At 43.5% G+C, this 21,784-nt stretch overlaps 1 protein-coding gene across 2 annotated transcripts in view; it reads right to left on the bottom strand.

Moving 5' to 3' along the window:
* Positions 1-6,389: 6,389 nt before the first annotated feature.
* The window catches only part of C1H1orf115 (chromosome 1 C1orf115 homolog), a 21,008-nt gene continuing 5,613 nt past the window's right edge, over positions 6,390-21,784 (bottom strand). Inside the window, exons 2-3 of one of the 2 annotated variants that reach the window (XM_042452234.1) lie at positions 14,736-14,784; positions 6,390-7,469 (exon numbers count right to left, since the gene is read on the bottom strand). In XM_042452234.1, the coding sequence (XP_042308168.1) occupies positions 7,339-7,469; positions 14,736-14,784 (180 nt within the window). In that variant the 3' untranslated portion in view covers positions 6,390-7,338. The remainder of the gene's footprint in view (positions 7,470-14,735; positions 14,785-21,784) is intronic. The other variant, XM_042452235.1, reaches the window with a different exon arrangement.

Raw genomic sequence — 21,784 nt, 5'->3', positions numbered from 1 at the left:
ACGCTGGGGACGGCAGTTCTCCCAGATCCAACACTGGACACACTGGCCCGAGAAGATGAGGCGGGGGGCGCCGAAGGCGGGACAGAAGATGACCGCGAACCTCCCTCTTGCACCTTCCCCAGGGCAATCGCCAAAGTGAGTCGGGACTCACGGTTTTTCCTGGCCTGGGAGGAGAGGGATCTGCAGAGCAGGCAGGCCTTGGTGTCATGGTTCTTGCCCAGGCACAGCAGGCAGGAGGAGTGCGGGTCTTGAACGGGCACCTTGCCCCCACAAATGTCGCACTTCTTAAAGGGTGCAGGCATTTCCAAGATCGACAAAGCCAGAGGAGAATCCGAAAACGAGGTCAACAGTCCGAAAGTCCGAAGTTACCAGGGGCGGGAGACAAAGAATGTTCAAGAATACAGTCTGAGGTCAAAAAACGAAAGTGATTCCAAGCAAGCAAAGCAAGCGAAAGTTCCCTGAAGCAGCTAGCGCGGCGGAAAAAAGGAACTGGGGAAAAGAGCGGGAAGGCAGGGGCCTTATAACGGGTGGGCGGAGTTACTGCCAAAAAGTTTCAATATGTTGCAGAGTTAACTCTGCCCAGTGATTCCAGTAGGTTCCGAGCAGCACTGCGCAGGCGCAGTGAAACCCATTTGTATGATTCGCAGAGACCACGAAGAAGAAGCATACATTCCCTTTAATATCTTGTTTGACTCTTTATATGCTTGCTTACAGAGGCACAGCCACTTCTATGAAAATTTGAATTTCTGCATTATTGGATTGTTCTATAATTCTCAATCGACCAGCCAGTAAAAAATGACCCTTATTTTCAGCTGGATGTAACATAGGCCCAGTGCAAACGGGCCTTTCTGATGCCCTTGTCACATGCTAGGGTTGCCTGGAGGGCGGAGTGCCCACATGCCCCGCAACCCTCACACGTGACAAGGGCGTAACAATGGCGGCACCCTGTATACATGGGCACAGTCATTGTTACGTAAGCACTGCACTGCATCCCCCCTGCATCTGCACAGCGCTGTGCAATGCTTACGTAACGAGTGCGCCAGTGGTGCACTTGTTACACCACCATTGTGGCTTGAGAAGAACCCATTTTGCCGGTTCTTTTTCTGCCAGTGGGAAGCCATGCGGGTTTGCAGCTGCAGCTTCCCTCCGGCAGAAAAACAGGCGCCGGGAGGCCACCCTTTTTGGGTGGTCTGTACCGTGCCTGAGTTTGGGCTGATCACCTCATTCTGAGGTGTGTGTGTGTTTTAAATGTAGCTTGCAAGCTAGATATAAAATAAAATATGATTACAAAGAAAATAAACAAAAAGAAGCAAGGAAAATGAGGGGGAAGGTGAAGAATACAGAGGATATCAGTGTCAGCTGGCCATATACATTAATATAAAATGACCATATTTCCAAAAACACATTTTCTAGACATTGGTGTCTATGCAATACACATTAATGAGTAGAAAAGCTCCCACTTAAGGCATGGATATAAATCATGAAATAGCCCACATTCTCAGATGTTTCAGGACAAACATGCCAGGTAGTTCACACAGACACTGAAAGGCAATACTGAGCTCATGTCTCTAGTCAGTTTATTTCCACCAGCAGTCTAGCCCTGTTTCTGTGACTTCTCTATGGAGAGATGGAACATTAATTTCTAAACTGTAGATAAATATCCTCTTGTGTGTACCTAATGGTCTGGTCTGCCTGCCAGTTTCTTTCAGATACAATACAAGCCTAAGCAACCCAAAAACTGAAGAATGTTACGGTATTTGCATATCAAGACCTAATATGAAAATGAAGTTTAAAGGAGAAGAGAGTGAATCAAGGCCAACAGGTTTAGAACAGAAAGAACTATAACCTGTCCATTGTTTTAGGAAATGATTTTATCAGCTGGCATTCTCTACTTTTCCAGGAGAAAGGCAGAAAGTGTTTATGAAGCAACTGTTGTGTAGGAGAGGCAATATGCTGGTGCTGAACATGAGTGTGTGGACTCTATTCCATAAGCCTTGCTTGTAGGCATCTCACAGGGATCTGTCTGCTTCTATGGAAAAGAGGATCCTGAACTACAGAAGCTTTTTTTCCCCAATCCAGCAGAGTTTTTCTTGTGATTTCATCTTTTAAAATAGTTTAAAACTAGTTTTCCTAATTCCCATGAGAATTTGAATTCTTCACAGTAGAGGGTGCTATAAACAACCCGACAATGCAGGAATTCAAATTTTAATTGAAACAGCTGTGTCTTAGTAACCAGGCCTAAAAAGTGACCATTTGAAAAATACATTTTCATTTAGGAGCAACAGTTCCTAATTGCATGTGACAGGTTTTTAATTTCCCTCTTTTTTAGGTGTATTTTTTGTTCCTTGATTCCTTGAACAACTGAACTCCATTAGGAAGTGATTAAGCATTTCATCTCATTACTTGTTAAATGAACATTGTACTATTTTTTTTTACACTAAACTGAGGACAGCAGGCATGAGGCTCCCAGACACTTTTCTGTCCAGGCACTGGACAGGCACACATCTACTTAGCTTCAGCAAATATGTGCTTTTGGATCAGAGCTGGCTGAAGACATTTGACTGTTTGAGACAGAGCAAATGACACTTCCTGCTTGGTCAAAATGCATAAATGCCAAAGACAGCCATGTTATTTGGGCCTATTAAGTAGAAAATTCCACAATCAACTGTCTCCATATCAGGTCATAAAGACTCCATAACAAATTAAATAAGTAGTTTGTTGTCCTTTCATGACACTTAAAACCTGCTTTCTAAGACAGCTGCCTCAAGCTAGGTAATGCATACCCTCCAGCTGTTCCAATTTGGCAGAGACTGTCCTGAATCAATCCTCTGTCATCTGACTTTTCTAGCTGCTTTTAAAGTGTCCCAGTTCTCTCTCCTCCTTCCACTTTCCCCTTTTGTCTTCACCTTACTTCAGTTGCTGCAAGCTGAATTTAAAACGCAAAAGTAAATTTTAAATTTAAAAAAATATTATCACTAATTTAAAGTTTATTCTTTTAAAATTTTCTTTTAAAATACATTGTACCTAATTTTCACTTAAACCACATGAAGCTATGTAAATGCAAATACATTTAGGCTGTGTGTATGATACTGTTATTTAAAGGTATAATTTTAATTTTGTTAATTGTTTGCGTCACAACTATTATCATTACATTCAGTGACATACGAGAATTACGATTTATGAGTAATATTAGCACAAAAACATTACTAAGGATTCTGTATGGAGTGGCATGGGAGAAAGTCAATGTGGGGATGACACCAAGAGTTACCACACTGGGTGATGTTAACAGAAGAAACATCCATAGCAAGTCCCAAGCCCTGCACTCCGACTGCCAGGGCTTGTACAAGATGGCTCACAAGTCACGATGTTGCAGCTGAATTCTCTGCCTTGCTCCAAATGCATGCACTCACCATCCTTTCCCTAATCCCCTCCCTTTGCTTTTGGCTTTTGGTGCACCCATGCCATTAATCTTGAGCTACATCTCCCTGCCTGATGACCTGAAGAAGCACAGCAGGTCATGAGATTTCAACCCCAAGAGTAATCCTTCCCTACAAAACTTCAAATTTTTGGACTCTAAGGGAGAGAACTTTAAGCAACAAAGTATTGCATGATTGAGAGATCCTACATTATTCCACTTGCCCTTCCACTCACTCTGTCGTTTATAAAAAGCAGGAAATTGTTAGAAAAAACAAATGGAGTTTACATTCAAATTATATTCTGGTTTAATCTGTTTAATTTATTAGATAATTTTATTTGTTTCTAGGTTTATAAATGAAAACAACAATAATGTAGTTAAGACTTCTTTCCAAAAGTACATGTACATTTTTACCTGAATACTGTAAGGCAGAGAAGAGATAAAAGGTATAGAATAAAAGTATTTATTATCTAAGCAGAAGTTTATCATTTTGAAGTATACAAAAGCTGGGTTGTCTTGTCAATACCAGTAAAGGCCAAGACATACAATATTACTTATATCTAAGCAAAAATATACCATTTTGGAATATATGGCTGGGTTCTCATCAATATAAACAAGACAACTCTATAAATGGCAGCACTGGGAGATTTCTTTCCACCTAGACGGTTAAACTGACACATAGTTTCATCCTTTTCCAAGAGATGTGCAAGTGATCCTTTTGATATCTACAGCATCTCAGGAAGATGTTTTCACTTACTCAATGCCATAATGTGAACATCCATCCTACATACCCATGTAACATTCAGGTGTTTTAAATGCAGTTGAGCAAAGAGAGATGCAGCCATGCTGACTGGGAGATTATGAGAATAATTTTCCCATTTCTGGAAGAGAGCTGGGACTCCACTTGCCCTTCTGCCTGATCCCTCTGTAAATGAGACTCTTGAAAGACAGAGCTGTTCTGAAGGGGATGATCAAAGCGGCACCCCTGGCACCACCAACAGTACATAATAGCCACTGTTAATGCAGTGTAAAGCCCAGTCCTTTTGTAGTCACAGGATTGGCAGGAGATGTTCCCCCTCCTGTTTGGAAATATTCATGCTGTGGAGAAAGTCAGGTATTTTAAATTAATACAAGTATGCCTAATGGACACGTAGTCCTGGCTTTTGGATACCCAGTGGAGACAAATGGACACATACAATTTAATTTGTGAGCAATGGGATTCCCACCCATTTCAATGCCTTCTGTTAGTCAAAAACAAAAACAATTCCCAAATATACATCTTTTGTGATCTCAGATCAGATGTGCTTTTAAACAATTTTTAATAAGCTTTGATAAAAAAAAAATCAGGGATTCCCCCCCCCCTCCTTTATTTTAAACTCAGATATTTTCAGATGGTGGAGAAGATATCCTAGGATATTGGTGTCTGCAACAGTATTCACTGCTTTGCATTGGCCTTTCCTTCTTAAAAAAATAATAATTTTCAGTACACATTCATTAAACAGAGAATGTAAGGATTTAGAAAGGAATGCCAGAACAGCAAAAAGCTAACATGGGTTTCTAAAAAACAAGTAATGCCAGACTAATCTGATCTTTTTTTTTAGTGGGGGGGGGGGGGGGGGGGGAAATGGAAGGCCATGGATGTAGCATATATTGATTTCAGTAATATCTCCCACAATATTCTGTCAACAAACTAGTCAAATATGGGCAAGACAATGCAATAGTTAGGTGGATTTGTAACTGGTTGACCAGTTGAAGCCAAAGGGGTGCTCCTTGGAGAGAAGTGACCAGTGGGATGCCACAGGGTTTTGTTCAGGGTCCACTGCTATTCAACATCTTTATTAACAATGAGGATGAAAGAATAGAGAGCATGCTTATCAAAATTGCAGATGACACCAAATTAGAGGAGTAGCTAGTACCCCAGAGGAGAGGATCAAAATTCAAAATAATCTTAATAGATTAGAAAGCTGGACCAAAACAAACAAAATGAATGTTAACAGGGAGAAATGTAAGGTACTATCACTTAAGGAGAAAAAATGAAATGTGCAGATATAGGATAGGGGACACCTGGCTTGACAACAGTACATGTGAAAGGGATCTAGGAGTCCTAGTAGATCACAAACTGAACATGAGTCAACAGTGTGATGCAGCAACTAAAAAAGGCAATGCAATTCTAGGCTGCATCAATAGAAGTATAGTGTCTAGATCAAGGGAAGTAATAATGCCACTCTATTCTGCTTTGGTCAGGCCCCACCTGGAATATTGTGTCCAGTTCTGGGCACCACAATTTAAAAATGTTGAGAAGCTGGAGCATGTCCAGAGGAGGACAACCAAAATGGTGGAAGGTCTGGAAATCATGCCCTAGAAGGAGAGACTTAGGGAGCTGGGTATGTTTAGCCTGGAGAAGAGAAGGTTAAGAGGTGATATGATAGCCCTGTTTAAATATATGAAGGGATGTCATAATGAGGATGGAGCAAGCTTGTTTTCTGCTGCTCAAGACACTAGAACACAGAGCAATAGATTCAAACTACAAGAAAAGAGATTCCACCTAAACCTTAGGAGGAACTTCCTGACCGTAAGAGCTACTGTATTTGATTGTGGAACACACTGCTTTGGAGTATGGTGGAATCTCCTTCTCTGGAGGATTCTAAACAAAGGCTGGATGGCCATCTATCAGGGGTCCTTTGATTGTTAATTCCTGCATGGCAAGGGGTTGAACTGCATGGTTCTTGAGTTCTCTTCCAACTCTATGATTATATGATTCCACAATCTGAATGTCAAGATTGTATATCGAATCATAGAATTGTAGAGTTGGAAGAAACCACAAGGTCCATCCAGTCTAATCCCCTGCCAAGTGTTACTTTGTATTGTTGTTATGTACCCTTAAGTTATTTCTGACTTATGGTGACCCCCAAGGCTATCATGCATTGTTGATGGGATTTTTTTAAAGATTTATTCATAGGGGAGTTGCTTTTGCTTTCCTCTCAGGCTGAGAGAGTATGACTTGACCAAGGTCACACAACAGGTTTCCATGGCTGAGTGGGGATTTGAACCCTGGTCTCCATCACTGTAAGCCAACACTCAAACCACTACGCCATGCTGGTACTTTTGTCATCATCTGAATGCATCCCGAGGGGAGAAGTTACTTCTGGCAAAAATGTTCCCTTCAATGTTTTCCTCAGAGAAATGGAAACTACCATTCATAGAATCTGGTAAACCTTCCCTGTGGTTGTTTCACCAGGCTCCAAAGTATCTATAACGGACTCATGCTGGAGATAAGATGCATATTATGTGAACATTTTAATACAATCTCTTATAACGCCAAGTTCTTATTTTGCCAATCTATTTCCCTTTCAGATCCTGCATCTTTTGTCTTGCTTGTTTCTGGCCGTGCTCCTTTGTTTTAACATACAACCTACTGATACAGCTGTTCATACTAAGGAGAGGCAGTGCTGAAAATGACTGTATCTGATGAATGCTAGATTGTCATGATGCCTTGCTAGGGGGAAAATGCCAAACGTTTCTGTCTTCTATTTCTTTCTCTTTTTATTGTATATCTCTCTTTCCTTCCTTACTCTTGCCTCTTTCTCTGACTTACTTACTTTCCTCTTCTTCCACCATAGCTTTTGTGAGAGAGAATGTGTGCAGACTGTGTGCCTATGCCTGCTATGCTCAAAAGTACTGTATTTTCTAAACCTGGCACAACTAATCAAAGCTAATCAAACCTTTGGTCTCACTTGTTCTGTCAATCTGATGTTCCAGTATACAAACAGAAAGAATAGTTTCTTTAAAACAGAGTATATCAGCTTATGCCCGAAATGTTCAATGTGATCTATTTCTTTTCCTTATTACTGAGCTGAAGTAATATCCGAAGACAAAGTGTGTGAGAGCAGGAGATACTGCCTTGTCCTTCAATGCCAGGTTCTTCAGCTGAGGTCTAACGGAAAGCTGTCGCTACTGAAACGGCCACTCCAAGTGGGGATGAATAGGCATTGGCTAATCCCTGCAGGCCGAGGACCAGGTAACGGCAGCCTTTTTGTAGTGCCTTGCCCACATTCTGAAAGAGAAACAAATTGATGTCATTAAAGAGCAGGAGAACATTCAGCTAAATTACTACTGAGCCACTGAAGTTTATTATAGCTGCAAGAAAGGGGTTATGAGGGGCAGTAGCTGATGGGGCAGAGGGTGGGATCACCTTCCTCAAAGCATAGGGGTCACTGGAGGCACAACCAAGAACATCCAGTACATTTGCTACCCAACTTCCTCCCCTGCAAAGCCAAGTACACCTTGGACTCCTCTTTGTTGATTAGAAGGAATGCTTAGGGTTAGATCAGTGTTGTCCCATCAGCCCCAAAGTTGGATCACTCCTGATATAATGGATATTAAGTACAAGAACAGGGAGACCTGAGTTTGAAACACTGCCACCTCACCCAGGAAGCTCAGATCTTGGGCTTGACTTTGTTGATTTACCCTGAGACTCTTGTAGGATAAGGTAGGATATAAATACTGTACACAATAAGCAGTTTTCACAGGCAACACTACCACATGGAGCTCATCTGGATGTGACTTCAGACAGCCGCTTACAGCAGCTGGAAAGTTACATTTTTTGGGTGACAACTCCCCCACATTTAGAACATAATCCACCAGCAAGTGTTGTCTCTAGTCATACTGACAGGAGGATTCTGGGATGTGTGGTCAACAAAAGTTATTTTTCCACATTTTTTTTATTTATTGAAGTTATACCACACCTTTCTCTCTAGATGGGATTCAAGGTGACTTACATAACTGAAAACAAGAGTAAGCTGAAATCTTATTTTACTAAAGTAAAAAAGAATTGAATAACATTATTATTTTAAAACCATGGTTAAAAAGATTAAAAACACATTTAGAACATAATTACTAATGTATGATTTAAAAATACAGCATACCACTTCACACACACACACACCACTGCTGTATAATTTAATTTCAAAGCTAAATGAAAAGGTTTATGTGCCGTTAAGTCACCTCCAGTTTATGGCGATCCTATCCTAATGTTTTCTTGGCAAGATTTTTTGAGAGGCAGTTCTCCATTGCCTTCCTCTGAGCCTGTGAGAGTACTACTTGCCCAAGATAATCCAGTGGGTTTCCATGGCAGAGTGGGGATTTAAAGCCCAGTCTCTCAGAGTCTTGGTCCACCACTCAAACCATCATACCCTCCTCCATGTGTCCCAATTTGGCAGGCATAGTCCTGCTTAATCCTTTAATGTCCTGCTTTTAAAGTGTTCCAGTTTCTCTCTCCTCCTCCTGCTTTTTCTCCTTTTCCTCAGTTTATTTCAGTTGTTGCAAACTGAGCTCAACATACAAAAGTAGTTTCCACTCAACTCAGTGGAGAGGGGAGGAAGGAAAGCCACACCTGTCCCACTTTTCATCTGTGAAATGTGGGAGGGTATGAACCACTATATCATGTTCACAGCTGATATGAAACAGAAATACACTCTTGTCTCCACATTTGCAGCTTTGACTTTTCCAGATATGATTATTCATGGATTTTATTAATAGGTTCTCTCTAGGAATATCTAGGTCCTTCAGTGCAACTCTATGATCAACTTTAACCAAAAGTTGCACTGAAGGACCTAGAGATTGCTACAGAAAACACTCCACTAGGCATTTGTAGCTCCTCCAGAGCAACTCTATAGTCAATGTCTGGCAAATGTCGACCACAGAGTTGCACTGGATGACCTAGACATTCTTAGCAAGGTGTTTTCTCAGGTAAAAACATAGTGTTTTTGTTATTCACAGTTTTTCCACATTCATGGGGGTCCTATGCCCCTAACCCCAGTGAATGTGGAGGGACGAGTGTAGCATTAAAAAAAAAGGTCACCACAAAATGATATACAGTGGTCTCTCCACATTTGCTGGGGTTAGGGTGAAGGACCGCGTGAATGTGGAAACCCCCCCCCCAAAAAAAAAACCACTATTCTTTTCACCTGAGAACAACTCTCTAGGAATTTCCTGGTCCTCCACTACAACTCTGTGGTCAACATCTGCCAGAGGTTGATCACAGAATTATGATGGATGACCTATAAATGCCTGGAGAGGTGGTTTCTCTAGGAACTTCTAGGTTCTCCAACACAACCCTATGGCCAACTTCTGGTAGAGTTGTGCTAGAGGATCTAGTGTTTTGTAGAGAGAACATATTAATCAAACCAGCAAATAATCAAATCTGCAAATTTATTTATTTATTTATTTATTATATTTATTTGTTTCCCGTTCTTTTCCCAGGACTGGGACTCAGAGCGGTTTCACAGCATTAAAAATACAGTAGTACAATTAAAAACATTTTAAAAAGTACATTAAAAAGAAATTAAATTATTACGGAATTAAAACAGATAGTTATTAAAAGAATAAAACATATTTTAAAAAGATAAACTATATATAGAGAAAAAATTGTAGCTAATTTTTAAAATGGTCCAGTATCCCAGCCTGTCCTTATAGTAATTCCTTAAATGCCTGTGTGAACAAGTACCGTAGGTCTTCACCTGCCGGTGGAAGGCCATCAAGGAGGGAGCCGTTCTGATTTCCCTGGGCAGGGAGTTCCAGAGTCTAGCAGTGATGGCGAACCTATGGCACGCGTGCCAGAGGTGGCACTCAGAGCCCTCTCTGTGGACACACATGCTGTTGCCCTAGCACAGAGTTTGCCAGAGTTTCTTACTAGAAAGCCAGAGGGACGTGGCACTTTGCAATAAATAAGTGGGGTTTGAGTTGCAATTTGGGCACTTGATCTGTAAAAGGTTCACCATCACTGTAGGGGCAGCCACCGAGAAGGCCCTCTCTTGCGTCCCCACCAACCGTGTTTGTGATGGTGTTGGGATGAAGAGAAGGGTTTCTCCAGAGGATTTCAGAATCTGGGCCGGTTCATACCAGGAGAAACGGTCTGCCAAATAGTATGGACCTGATCCATGTAGGATTTTATAAGTAATAACCAGCACCTTTAATTGTGCCCAGAAACAAACTGGCAGCTAATGAAGCTATTTCAACAGGGGCATTGGCAGAAGCTCTGTGGACCAGTTGAATTTTCCAAACACTTTTCAAAGGCAGCCCCATGTAGAACCCATTACAGTAGTCCAAATGTGATGTAACCAAGGCATGTACCACTATGGCCAGTTCTGGCTTCTCAAGAAATCGGAGCAGCTGGTGCACAAGTTTTAAATGTGCGAAAGCACTCCTGGTCACAGCAGAGACCTGGGCCTCCAGGTTCAAAGCTGAGTCCAAGAGTATTCCCAAACTGCGAACCTGTGTCTTCAGGCAGAGTGTGACCCCATCTAACACAGGCTGGGTCCCTATTCCCCGATCTGCCTTCCTACTGACCAGGAGCACCTCTGTCTTGTCTGGATTAAGTTTAATTAAAACAAAAGTCAAAGCCGCAAATGTGGATGACCAATTGTATATGGGAATCAAGCCCTGTTAGGACTAATATCATAGGCTGACATCAGTGACTATCTGCCCATAGCCCAAGTTCTGCTTCTCCTTCTTTCTCTTCCTCTGCCTGTTGCCCTCTCTGAGTGAGGGAAGGTCAGCACATGAGGCCGCAACAACTAGAATGAAAAGCTGCCTCTTCTGTTCATCTTGTCTTCTCCCTTTAGGAAGCTATGCCCACCCTGGACCCAGAGAGAAGCATGCAAGCAAATGAGAAGCAGTGGAAGCAGCTGGACAGCATGGAATTTTGTTCAGGAAGTCCCCTTTCCATCCTTGCTAAACAGTACTAGCCCTCATTGTCTTCCAAGAGGGAATTCCCACGGCTTCCATTCCTTGTGTACAGAGGGGGGGACACTTAACAGATAGATCACCTCATATATTATTAGAAAGGGTGGGGAAGCGGCTTTGAATTCCATTTTGGGAGAAAGGCAGGATATTATCCAATAAATAAACAAACAAACAAACAAAGCAAGCTGTGATACTTCAGATGTTGTTTAACTCCAGATCCCATCAACTCCAGCCAACATGGCCAATTATTAAGGTAGATGGGTGCTATAGTATAACATCATGTAGAAAGTGCCAGGTTTCCTCCTGCCCATATTTTTTTTTTTGGCAACTAAACCAAAATATGAATAATTAAAATCATTGTATGTCCTGCTGGCTTGCAATGTCAGCCCCAACCAATGTGGCCCATGATGGAGTGACAGAAGCTGTAGTTCATTTAATTCTGAAAAGCTGTTGAGTTCTCCAGTCCTGCTCATGAGAAAGATATACAGTATTGCCTTTTTGAAACCCTTAGAGTTAGATAAGATTATTCTCTTTATTTTTACAGAAAAAAACAAGCCTTACGGAGCTGAGCAAACTGAAAACAACTATGACCTGGACGTGACAGAAACAGCTCCTCTGACCCTTCCAACATGATTAATTCTGTCTTACAAAAACAATCTCACCACTGGCTCATGCAAAGCTGCTATACTCTGTACTGGAGGAATGTTTGTACTTGGAATCTAAACCATTGGAATCCAAACCATTTCCCTCAGTCTGGTGGACTATTGCCTCCATACAAAATTATGCAACAGCAACAATCTGCTTTGATTGCTACAGGCCCATGGTCAGTGTATATTTGGGTAGAGTAGTCAGATTCAAGGACTGTAAGAACAGAAGCATTTCTCAACACAAATCCAATTTTATACTAAGGTTTACATAACACAACACTGTTCACTGCAACATGACTGAAGCTATGAGACCAATATGTCATAGACTGAGATTTCCAAGGTGTACCACCAGCCTGAAGAGCCAGTGTGGCATGGCATATTGGTTTGAGCATTGAACTAGGACACTGGGAGACCAAGGTTCAAATCTCCACTAAGTCATGGAAACCCACTGGCTGACCTTGGGCAAGTCACACTCTCTCAGCCTCGGACAAAGGCAATGCCTCTGAATAAATCTTGCAGGGGGAAAAAACCACTATAGGGTCACCTTAAGGTCATCATAAGTTGGAAAGCAGACAACATCAACCACAACCAGCCTGAGTGGCAGCAGACTCAGTCAGGAAATACCAGGGGGATCTCAGCAGTGACAACTTCCCACTTGGTTCTCTGGAACTGGAATCCTGGAATTCCTATAGACTGCTGCCTCAGGTGTGATGGAGAACACGATCCAGTATTGAAATGAGATTCACTTGCCAGTCCAAGTACAGCTTCCATATGTAGAATATGAAGGATACATCAGTTTAATGTTTGCTTCAGGCAGTAAAATTACTTGGGCTAACTCTGGTGTTCTCCAGTTGGGAGACTGAGGCCTGTTACAGACTGCCAAAATAAAGCTGCTTCGGGTCTCTTTGGAGGTATGCTATTTAAATGATGCTTGGGTCCTAAGAGTCTGGAGGTCGCACCAAAGCATTCCTAAGCACTGGAGTGTAGCTTTGGTGCAGCTTCCGGATTCTTAGGGTTCATGCATCATTTAAATAGCATACCTCCAAAGAGACCCGAAGCAGCTTTATTTTGGCAGTCTGTAACAGGCCTGAGTGTTATACTGACTGATACAAACCAACCAAATAGTAGGAACCATCATCATGAGTTCATAGGAATCACTCTTCAGCACAAGTCCCAAAGACCCAGTTATATAACAAGCACCACCATAACTACTTCTATAGGGATGGTGAGGCCTCAGTTGCTGGATACTTTCAAGCACTTGTTGGACAAGTTCTACCTCAGGATCTCCTGCATCAAGAAAAGTACTGGACTGGAGACTGAAAAAGACAATAACTCCCAGAATCTCTCAACCAAGATGGTAACAGTCCATGCTGGCCAGAGGATTCTTGGAGGTCCATTCCAAAAAAAAGGAAACCTTTCCAAGTTTAACTATTTCAAGCTTTCAGTTGGCCTAGTTGAACTAAGGGACCATTCCAATTTTATGTTCTGAATCTTATTATTAGACCCAAATAGAGAAGAAACATTATATCAATGGTATTGACTCAGCATAATTTGTTCAGTGGTCTATTACAGGATTAGGATTCAGGCTCATTATTCCATTGTATTTGTGTATCAACAAAATTTGGCATAACTAATATTTAATAAATCGTGGTTCGTTAGGGGGGAAAACCCAAGATCTCACAGTAAGGTATTCCTTAGCCAGTATCAGCTAAAATTGATTTAACAAGCTCCTATATCATTATAAATACTCAAGAGCATATCCTATACAAAAATTTCAAGAAAGGGTGTTTTTTTTGTTGTTGTTGTGTACTATGTGCTTCTGTTGTTATGTGCTTTGAAGGTGATTACAAAGTGCTTCCAGAGGTTTGCTTTCCTCTGAAGTAGAGAAAGTGTGACTTGCCCAAGGTCACCCAGTGTGTTTCATGGCTGATCAGGCATTTGAACCATGGTCTTCCACAGTCCTAGTCTAACATTCAAACCACTACACCATACTGGCTCTCCAAGGGAGTATATTAAAAATAGAAAAAACAAATCTGCAAGTATCCAAAAGAGTGAGTAAGTGTTTGCATTTTCTTAAAAATTTCATTAGACTGAAGAAGCCTGGAACAGAGAAGGATGAAGTCTGGAATCAGCTGATCTCTCTCCAACAGGCAGAGGTGGTGTCTGTCAAAGGCATCTTTGTGTCTCCTTCTACCTGACCTCAAGAACATGGCTTTACATTCTTGGCAGTGACTGTGCTGCATGAAACTCTCAGAACAATGCAGCCTGCAAGGACCAAAGTACACTACTTCCCAACACAAATAAACAACATGCCTCCTCCCTTTGCTCTCACTTCCTGTACAAAGTACAGGAATATTTGTGAGATGGGATATGAGTCTCTCTGAAAGAGAGCTGTAGCAAAACATGAGGAAAACAGATTATGGCCAGCAAACACTTGCTTGTCAGGAGGATCACAGGACTGCTGTAAAATGTAGGGTTGAGAGGTGTGTGTGCTGTATTTTTAATCCTTACAGTGCTTTGAATGTGTTTTTTGGTGGGCTTTTGAATGTTTTTTAACTTACATATTACATACTATTATAGCTATATTTTCTTTTAACATATTATAAGCCACCTTGAAATAAATGAAATATCATACACACTCATACATATATACAACAGGGATGAGGTTTGTACTGCAACTCCCAGTAATAAATATTAACATGAAGATTTCAAGTAATCTTTTAAATACAGAACATTTTAAAACAAACACAGTCCTTGTTTGCTGCTCAGTTAATCTCTGGCATGCCTCATTACAGATATAACAACAACAACAACAACAACAACATTTATTTATAACATCCTTTTCACCAAAAGGTGGAGCACCTGACATATATAATCAAAGACAACACAATAAAGCAAACACTATCATATACTCAAAGTAAAATACCCACCATCCCCCCAGTTGGTAGTCATCTCAGCAGCCTTAGGCATACTCAGCAGCTAAAACCAGACAATTAAAGAATTAAATATTCTCAGTTGCACTATTTGGAAGCATGTATCATTGAGTTCAGGGAGGCTTACTTACAGTTATACACACAGATATACTTAGCATTGTCTATGTTTGCTAGAACAGATGGGAATTGCAGTTGCAACAGCCTCTGCATGTCTCCCACCCTTGTTATATGCTTACATAGGATTAAAAAAGGTAATGTTTTCCCCTTGGAAAGGTTTGTCTAGTTGTGACTGACTGTAAGGGGTAGCACTCATCTCTCTTACTAAGCCAAAGAGCCAGTGTTATCACATATGACTCCATGGCCATGTGGTCAGCATGACTTCACAGAACGCTGTTACCTTCCCACCAAAGTGGTACCTAGCTGGGACTAATGATGGGAACTCATTCTGTCATGCAGTGCTTAGGTCTCAAACTGCTGACCTTGCAATTGTCAGAGTCAGTGTCTTAACTGCTGAGCCACCATGCCCCACAGTTTACTTTTACCTTTACATAGGGCAGAGCCTGCTAAACTCATCAGGGCAGACCTGCCATAGAACTAAATGACTAAAGAGCAACGTTAAATAGCAGATGTATGTGTATATGTGTCTTCCTTCACCTGTCACCTTATGGTGACCCCATGAATTTAATAAGGTTTTTGTAGGCAAGGAATACTGAAAGAGATGTTCTGCCTGTTCCTTTCTCTGAAATATAAGCTACAGTGCCTGGTATTTGTTGGCACTAACATGGGCTGACTCTACCTAGCTTCCAAGGTCTAACAGGGTCTATAGTTAATAGTAATTTCAGTGAGTTTCCACAGGACCTGAAGCAATGATATTACAACCTTTTGTCCTTTCATCCTTGTGTTCCCCAATACCACCACCACCACCACCACCACACACACACACACACACACACACACACTGCCATGCTCAGTACCAGTCCTTACCATCAACACTTTTCTTTGCCAACATTTTCCCAACTATTATCCCCAGTCTATAGCTATGGGACTTTGAATCCAACAATAACTGGGTGGTCACAAGTTCATGACCTCTAATTTAGGCTGCTTAGGTGAGTGTAGAAAAAAAAAATGAAGGCAGAAGACTCTAGTCTCCCATTGCTAACAGAAGCAGTTATCTTGCATTATCCAAGTATCCATTCTGTCCTGCATCTGATTCCTCTAGAACAGGACTGAGGGATATCTTATTCCACCTGATGTTTTGGACCACAGTTCCCATAAGCCCATAATACTGGCCATGCTGGGTGGGGCTGAAGGAGTTGCCGACCAAAACATTGAATGGACTGTGTTTTCCCATGCCTGCTCTGAAGCAACCAGAACTACTGTCAGTCTGACACTGAACTTGCCCTAGTTCATTTTGACATACAGAGGTTAGACTAGCCTATTCCAACCTGGTGCCCTGTATTTAGGGTTGCCATAAGGTAGGACCTCCAAACTGGGACAAATGTAGGACAAATGTAGGGCCACATTTTCAAATGTAGGACACGTTTTTTAAAAACTACATTTCCCACTTCCAAGCAGGCATAGCATTTGCAAGATCACAGACAGTCCTTTGTGCCATTGCAAACTACATTTCCCACTCCCAAGCAGGCATAGCATTTGCAAGACCACAGGCAGTCCTTTGTGCCTTTGAAAACTACATTTCCCACTCCCAAGCAGGCATAGCATTTGCAAGATCACAGACAGTCCTTTGTGCCTTAGAAAACTACATTTCCCACTTCCAAGCAGGCATAGCATTTGCAAGATCACAGGCAGCCCCTTGTGCCATTGAAAACTACATTTCCCACTCCCAAGCCTTCTTAGCAATTCCCCCCTTCCTCCTTTTCCTTGCCCCCTCCAACCCCCCCAAACCCCTCGCCCCTCTTTTTCCCAGGTATGTCTCAACTTAGAAGGGATTTATGGGACAGATCCAAAGCCTTTTTTCTTTTCTTGAGAAGCCCTGGACCCCTGAGAAGAAGAGGAGGGGGGCTTAGAGAGAGGAAGAAAGAGAAAAAGAAGATGAGGAGGGGGGAGAAAGGAAGAAAAAGGAGAGGAGGAAGAGGAGGGGAAGAGGAGGAGAACTTGGAGAAGAAAAAAAACGGAACAATAATAAGAAGACAAGGAGGGGAAAGCGAAAGGGGGAAGCAGCAGCTCGCCTGAGTGTAAATTCCTCCCTGCTCGGATGTTGCCCAAATAAGGAAGCAGAGGGCTGGCCAATAGAGGCAGGGCAGTGCAGCAGACCCCGCCCCTGCTGGTTTCAGTCCTCCTGCTGCTGCTCCAGGCATGTTTCACAGGCAGCACTCTATAGAAGGCAGGCAGCAGCCCTGGGAGCTCAGAGTTGGGCAGCCACCCGGGGGCGGGGGCGGGACGGGACCGGGCACGCCCCCCAGGGGGCGGGAAAGTCCCGCCCACCACTGTGAAATGGCAAGCCTACCTGTATTGGGTTACAATTCCTATCAGCCTGAGCCACCATAGCAATAGAAATAGCATTTACAGTTCTATGTCGCTTATAAGTGAACTTAGCACTCTCTAAGTGGTTTACACTCTATAAACCAATTGTCCCCAACAAGCTGGGTACTCATTTTACCGACCTGTGAAAGGATAGAAAGCTGAGTTAGCCCTGAGGCCCTAGGATTGACTCACAACCTTGTGGTGCAGTACTGGCATTTAACCACTGTGCCACCAGGGCTCCCATAGGAATGGGGGGATAGGACATATAGCTCTACACCTGGCAGATGTTGGCTTGGGGGAGAGTGAGCTGGACAACGACTGGGCAGATCACTACTTCTCAGTGTCACCTGTTTCATAAGGTTGTTCTTGCCAGGAGAAAATGGGCTGGAGAACCATATTCTTCCCTTGCAGGAAAGGGAGGAACACAAATATAAGTATGGATAAGTATCCCTGTCCTTCTTGGCTGACCGTCCAGGGTGGTAATGCTGTAACATTACTGTTACAACGTATAATCAATGCATCATTCAGGGAGGGAAAATTTCCATCAAGTCTAAAACTAGCAACAGTTAAACCGTTGCTTAAGAACCCCTCCTTGGACCCCCTGGTAAGGAATAACTACAGACCGGTCTCATTGTTGCCATTTCTAGGTCAGGTGATCGAGCAAGCGGTCGCCGTCCAACTCCAAGCAGTCTTGGATGAAACCGATTATCTGGACCCATTTCAAACTGGCTTTAGAGTGGGTTATGGAGTTGAGACTGCCATAGTCGCCTTAGTCGATGATCTCCGTCTGGGCATTGACAGGGGAAGTGTGACCTTGTTGGTGTTCTTGGACATCTCAGAGGCTTTTGATACAATTGACCACGGTATCCTTCTGGAACGCCTGAGAGAGCTGGGCATCAGGGGCACTGTGCTCCAGTGGTTCCGTTCCTACCTCTCGGGCAGATTCCAGATGGTGAAGCTGGGGGACACTTGCTCCTCTAAGAGGGAACTGACATCTGGTGTCCCTCAAGGAGCTATTTTGTCCCCCACTTTGTTTAACATTTACATGAAACCGCTGGGAGAAATCATCCGGAGACACGGGGCACGGTGTTACCAGTACGCTGATGACACCCAAATATGCTTCTCTGTGTCCCTGACTGATGCAGTGACTAAAGATGGCGTCTCTCATCTGAACGCCTGCCTGGAGTTGGTAATGGGCTGGATGAGGGAAAACAAAGTCAGCCTGAATCCAGAGAAAATGGAAGTACTGGTGAAAGGACCCCCAGGCCTTAGAAAGGAAATTTATCCACCTGTCCTGAATGGGGTCACACTTCCCCTGAAGGACGAAGTTCGCAGTTTAGGAGTACTTCTGGACTCGTCTCTGCAGTTGACATCTCAAGTAGATGTGACAGTCAGAAGTGCTTGCTATCAACTTCGGTTGATACGCCAACTGCAGCCCTTTCTGGGCCAAAGGGACCTTGAAACTGTGGTACATGATCTGATAACCTCTCGATTAGATTTCTGTAATGCGCTCTACATGGGGCTACCCTTGTACCAAGTCCGGAAACTTCAGTTAGTACATAATATGGCAGCCAGATTGGTTGCTGGTGCATCCAGGTTTGACCATATAACACCTATCTTGAAAGATCTTCACTGGCTGCCCATTCGCTTCCGAGTGCAATACAAGGTGTTGGTCACTACCTATAAAGCCCTACATGGCTTGGGCCCGAGTTACTTGAGGGACCGCATCTCCCCATATGATCCGCCCCACACACTCAGAACATCTGGGAAGAACTTACTGGTAATTCCACTTTCCGAATATGTTGCCACATCCCAGATGGCCTTTTCAGTGGTGGCCCCACGGGTGTGGAATGATCTACCCGAGGAGCTCCATCTGACAACCCCCCCTAGAAACATTCAAAAAGAGGCTTAAAGCTCTTCTTTTTTGTCAAGCCTTCCCCCTTGAAGAATGAAGTTATCTACCCTGTTGCCATCGATTCCCTGCTTACCCTTGAAGGTGAATGATTGTACTTGTAATTGTTCTGTAATTGTATGGTTTTGTTATGGGATTTTATCCTTTTATGAAATGCCTGTATGGTTGTAATTGTCTGTACACTGCTTTGATCTGTGGAAAAGCGGTACATAAATAAAATTTATCATCATTATTATTATTATTATTATTATTAAGAGCAGGAATACTATTTTCAGTGGGAACTCTAACAATATACCAGCAGCAAAGTGTTCATGCTCAATTGCTTTCCTGGCCAGGTGTGAGCAGGGGGACCAGACAGCCTCCTTTTCCAGGACATGTCCTACATTTCAACCTTCTGTCCAGGAGGAATTTCAAAGCATCCTTCATTTTGAGCATGACTAAGAAGCATGCATTTACATATATATTAGTGCAGGGGTTGGCAACCTCCGGCCCGTGGGCCAGATCTGGCCCGCGGAGGCCGTTCTACCGCCCCCCGGCTGTTGCCGCCACCGCCACCACCAGCGCCGGCGGTCGCGGCTTCTCGCCGCTCTGGGCGCCGCCATTTAATGGCGGCGAACTCTCACGCAACCTTCCCCGAGGTCACGCAAGACTTCGCCGCCATTTTGGGTGAAAAACTGGTGGCGCCCAGAGGTGAAGTGTCGCGCAACCACAGAAAAGGTCGCGCAAGATTTCAGCCTCGAACAGGGCTCCGACGGCAGCAGCGGGCCCCTGGGAGGCCCGTTGCCGTCGCAGGGGCCCTCCAGGAGGGCTCCGACGGTGGCAGGGGGCCCCTGGGAGGCCCGTTGCCGTCGCTGGGGCCCCCCAGGAGGGCTCCAGCGGCAGCAGTGGGCCCCTGGGATGCCCATTGCCATCACAGGGTCCCTCCAGGCGGGCTCCTGCAACAGCAGCGGGCCTCCCAGAGGCCCGTTGCCTCTGCTGGGGCCCTCCAGGAGGGCTCCTGCGACAGCAGCCAGCCTCCCAGAGGCCCGTTGCCTTCGCTGGGGTCCTCCAGGAGGGCTCTGGTGGCAGCAGTGGGCCTCTGGCGTCAGGGGCCGGCAAAGAGGGGGAGGCCTCCAGCGCTGGCAGTCCCCGCTGGCTCTTTCCTGGCTTCTGACAGGGCCTGGGGCCCCGTCAGGGGCTGGCAAAGAAGAGGTGGCCTGGCCCCTGGGGGTGGAAGCTCCGCCCTGAGGGTGGGAGCTCCGCCCCCAGAGGGTGGAGGCTCCACCCCCGGCACGCAGCCCCGCCCCCCAGGGGGTGGAAGCTCCACCCCCGGCTTCGGCCCCCCAGTTGTCTGAGGGACAGCAACACGGCCCCTGGCTCAAAAAGGTTGCCTACCCCTGTATTAGTGTTTTCAGCTTTTAATTTGTAATGTCCTACATTTTTCTTAATGTCCTATATTTTGCAGTACCTTGTCCCCTTTTGCAACTATGACATCTGGTCATCCTGGGTGTGAGACGCATGTGGCAGTGACTCTCCTGCATTGCAATTACTAACTTTTTCACCATTGACTACATTGGTGAGGGCTAATGGGAGTTGCAGTCCAGTAACATCTAGAGGGCGACCATTCTCCCACTCTTCTTTCAGGATTAATGCAGAATCTGATCTGAAAAGGAATGTTATTATATTTTCTCTTTGTCCCTGTTGTGAGGCAGGTGGGTAGGTCGCACTTCTTGCTAATTGGGAATGTTTGTCAAAATAAAGCTGCCAAGTGAAATGCAGCTCAAAGAGATGTAAGGCTTCTGTCACATGGATAAAACCCTGGAGTCTTTTTCAAACTGAAATGACAGATCTTGCTTTTGATCTACTCGAACATTAGCTTTTCTCAGCACCAGTTTCTTCTAAACAGGCAAGAAAAAAAAAAAGAAGGTGGGTAAGAATTTGGTTTTCTTTTTTGCTGGATTTAACTAATTATTTGTGTTTTTTTAAAAAGACAAATCTGTTTCTGTACAAGAATAGCTTTCTGCTTTATAAATTACCCAGAAGATAACCATATAATCCAATAAATCAAACAACATTGCTATTTTGCAGTTATTCTTTTATCAGTATTTGTGGGTCTAGGATGCTTTGCTTAGTTATACTATATACAGCATGCTTTAAAAAAAAGCCAGGTCCCCCTCTGTTAGGTGGTTACAATCAAAACTGACACCAGGGTGGGGGGATAAAACAGGGTGAAAAGAAAAATAGTTTGGCTTTGCAAGAGACAAATATCAAATATTTATTTTTATATGTATTTTTTAATTAAAAGCTGAACATGGTTGAGTTGGAGAAGCAGTCATATACAAGGAAACAAGAGGGATAAAGAGCAGAACTTGGGCAAGTTCCTTGTGGGAGATTACAGTTCCCAGAATCCTTCTGGCAATTTTTCATATGATAAAGCAATTTGCAATCTTTATAGATGTGGCTGTCTTCTTTGAAGGATACCATCATGTTTAGCAGCCATCCAAAGCAGTGTTGTAAACTGCCACCTTGGAGACAGCTCACTTTTATTTTGAGTAACTGGAGAAGGCAGAAGCTGAAACATTATGGTAATTCATTTAGAAAGTCTTGTTTAGTCAGAAGCAGATAGATAGATAGATAGATAGATAGATAGATAGATAGATAGATAGATAGA

This window comes from Sceloporus undulatus, chromosome 1 (genome assembly GCF_019175285.1).
Source record: "Sceloporus undulatus isolate JIND9_A2432 ecotype Alabama chromosome 1, SceUnd_v1.1, whole genome shotgun sequence".
NCBI classification, from domain to species: Eukaryota; Metazoa; Chordata; class Lepidosauria; order Squamata; family Phrynosomatidae; genus Sceloporus; species Sceloporus undulatus.
Note: the sequence above shows the minus strand (reverse complement) of the source record. Positions and strands in the feature narration are given on the sequence as shown.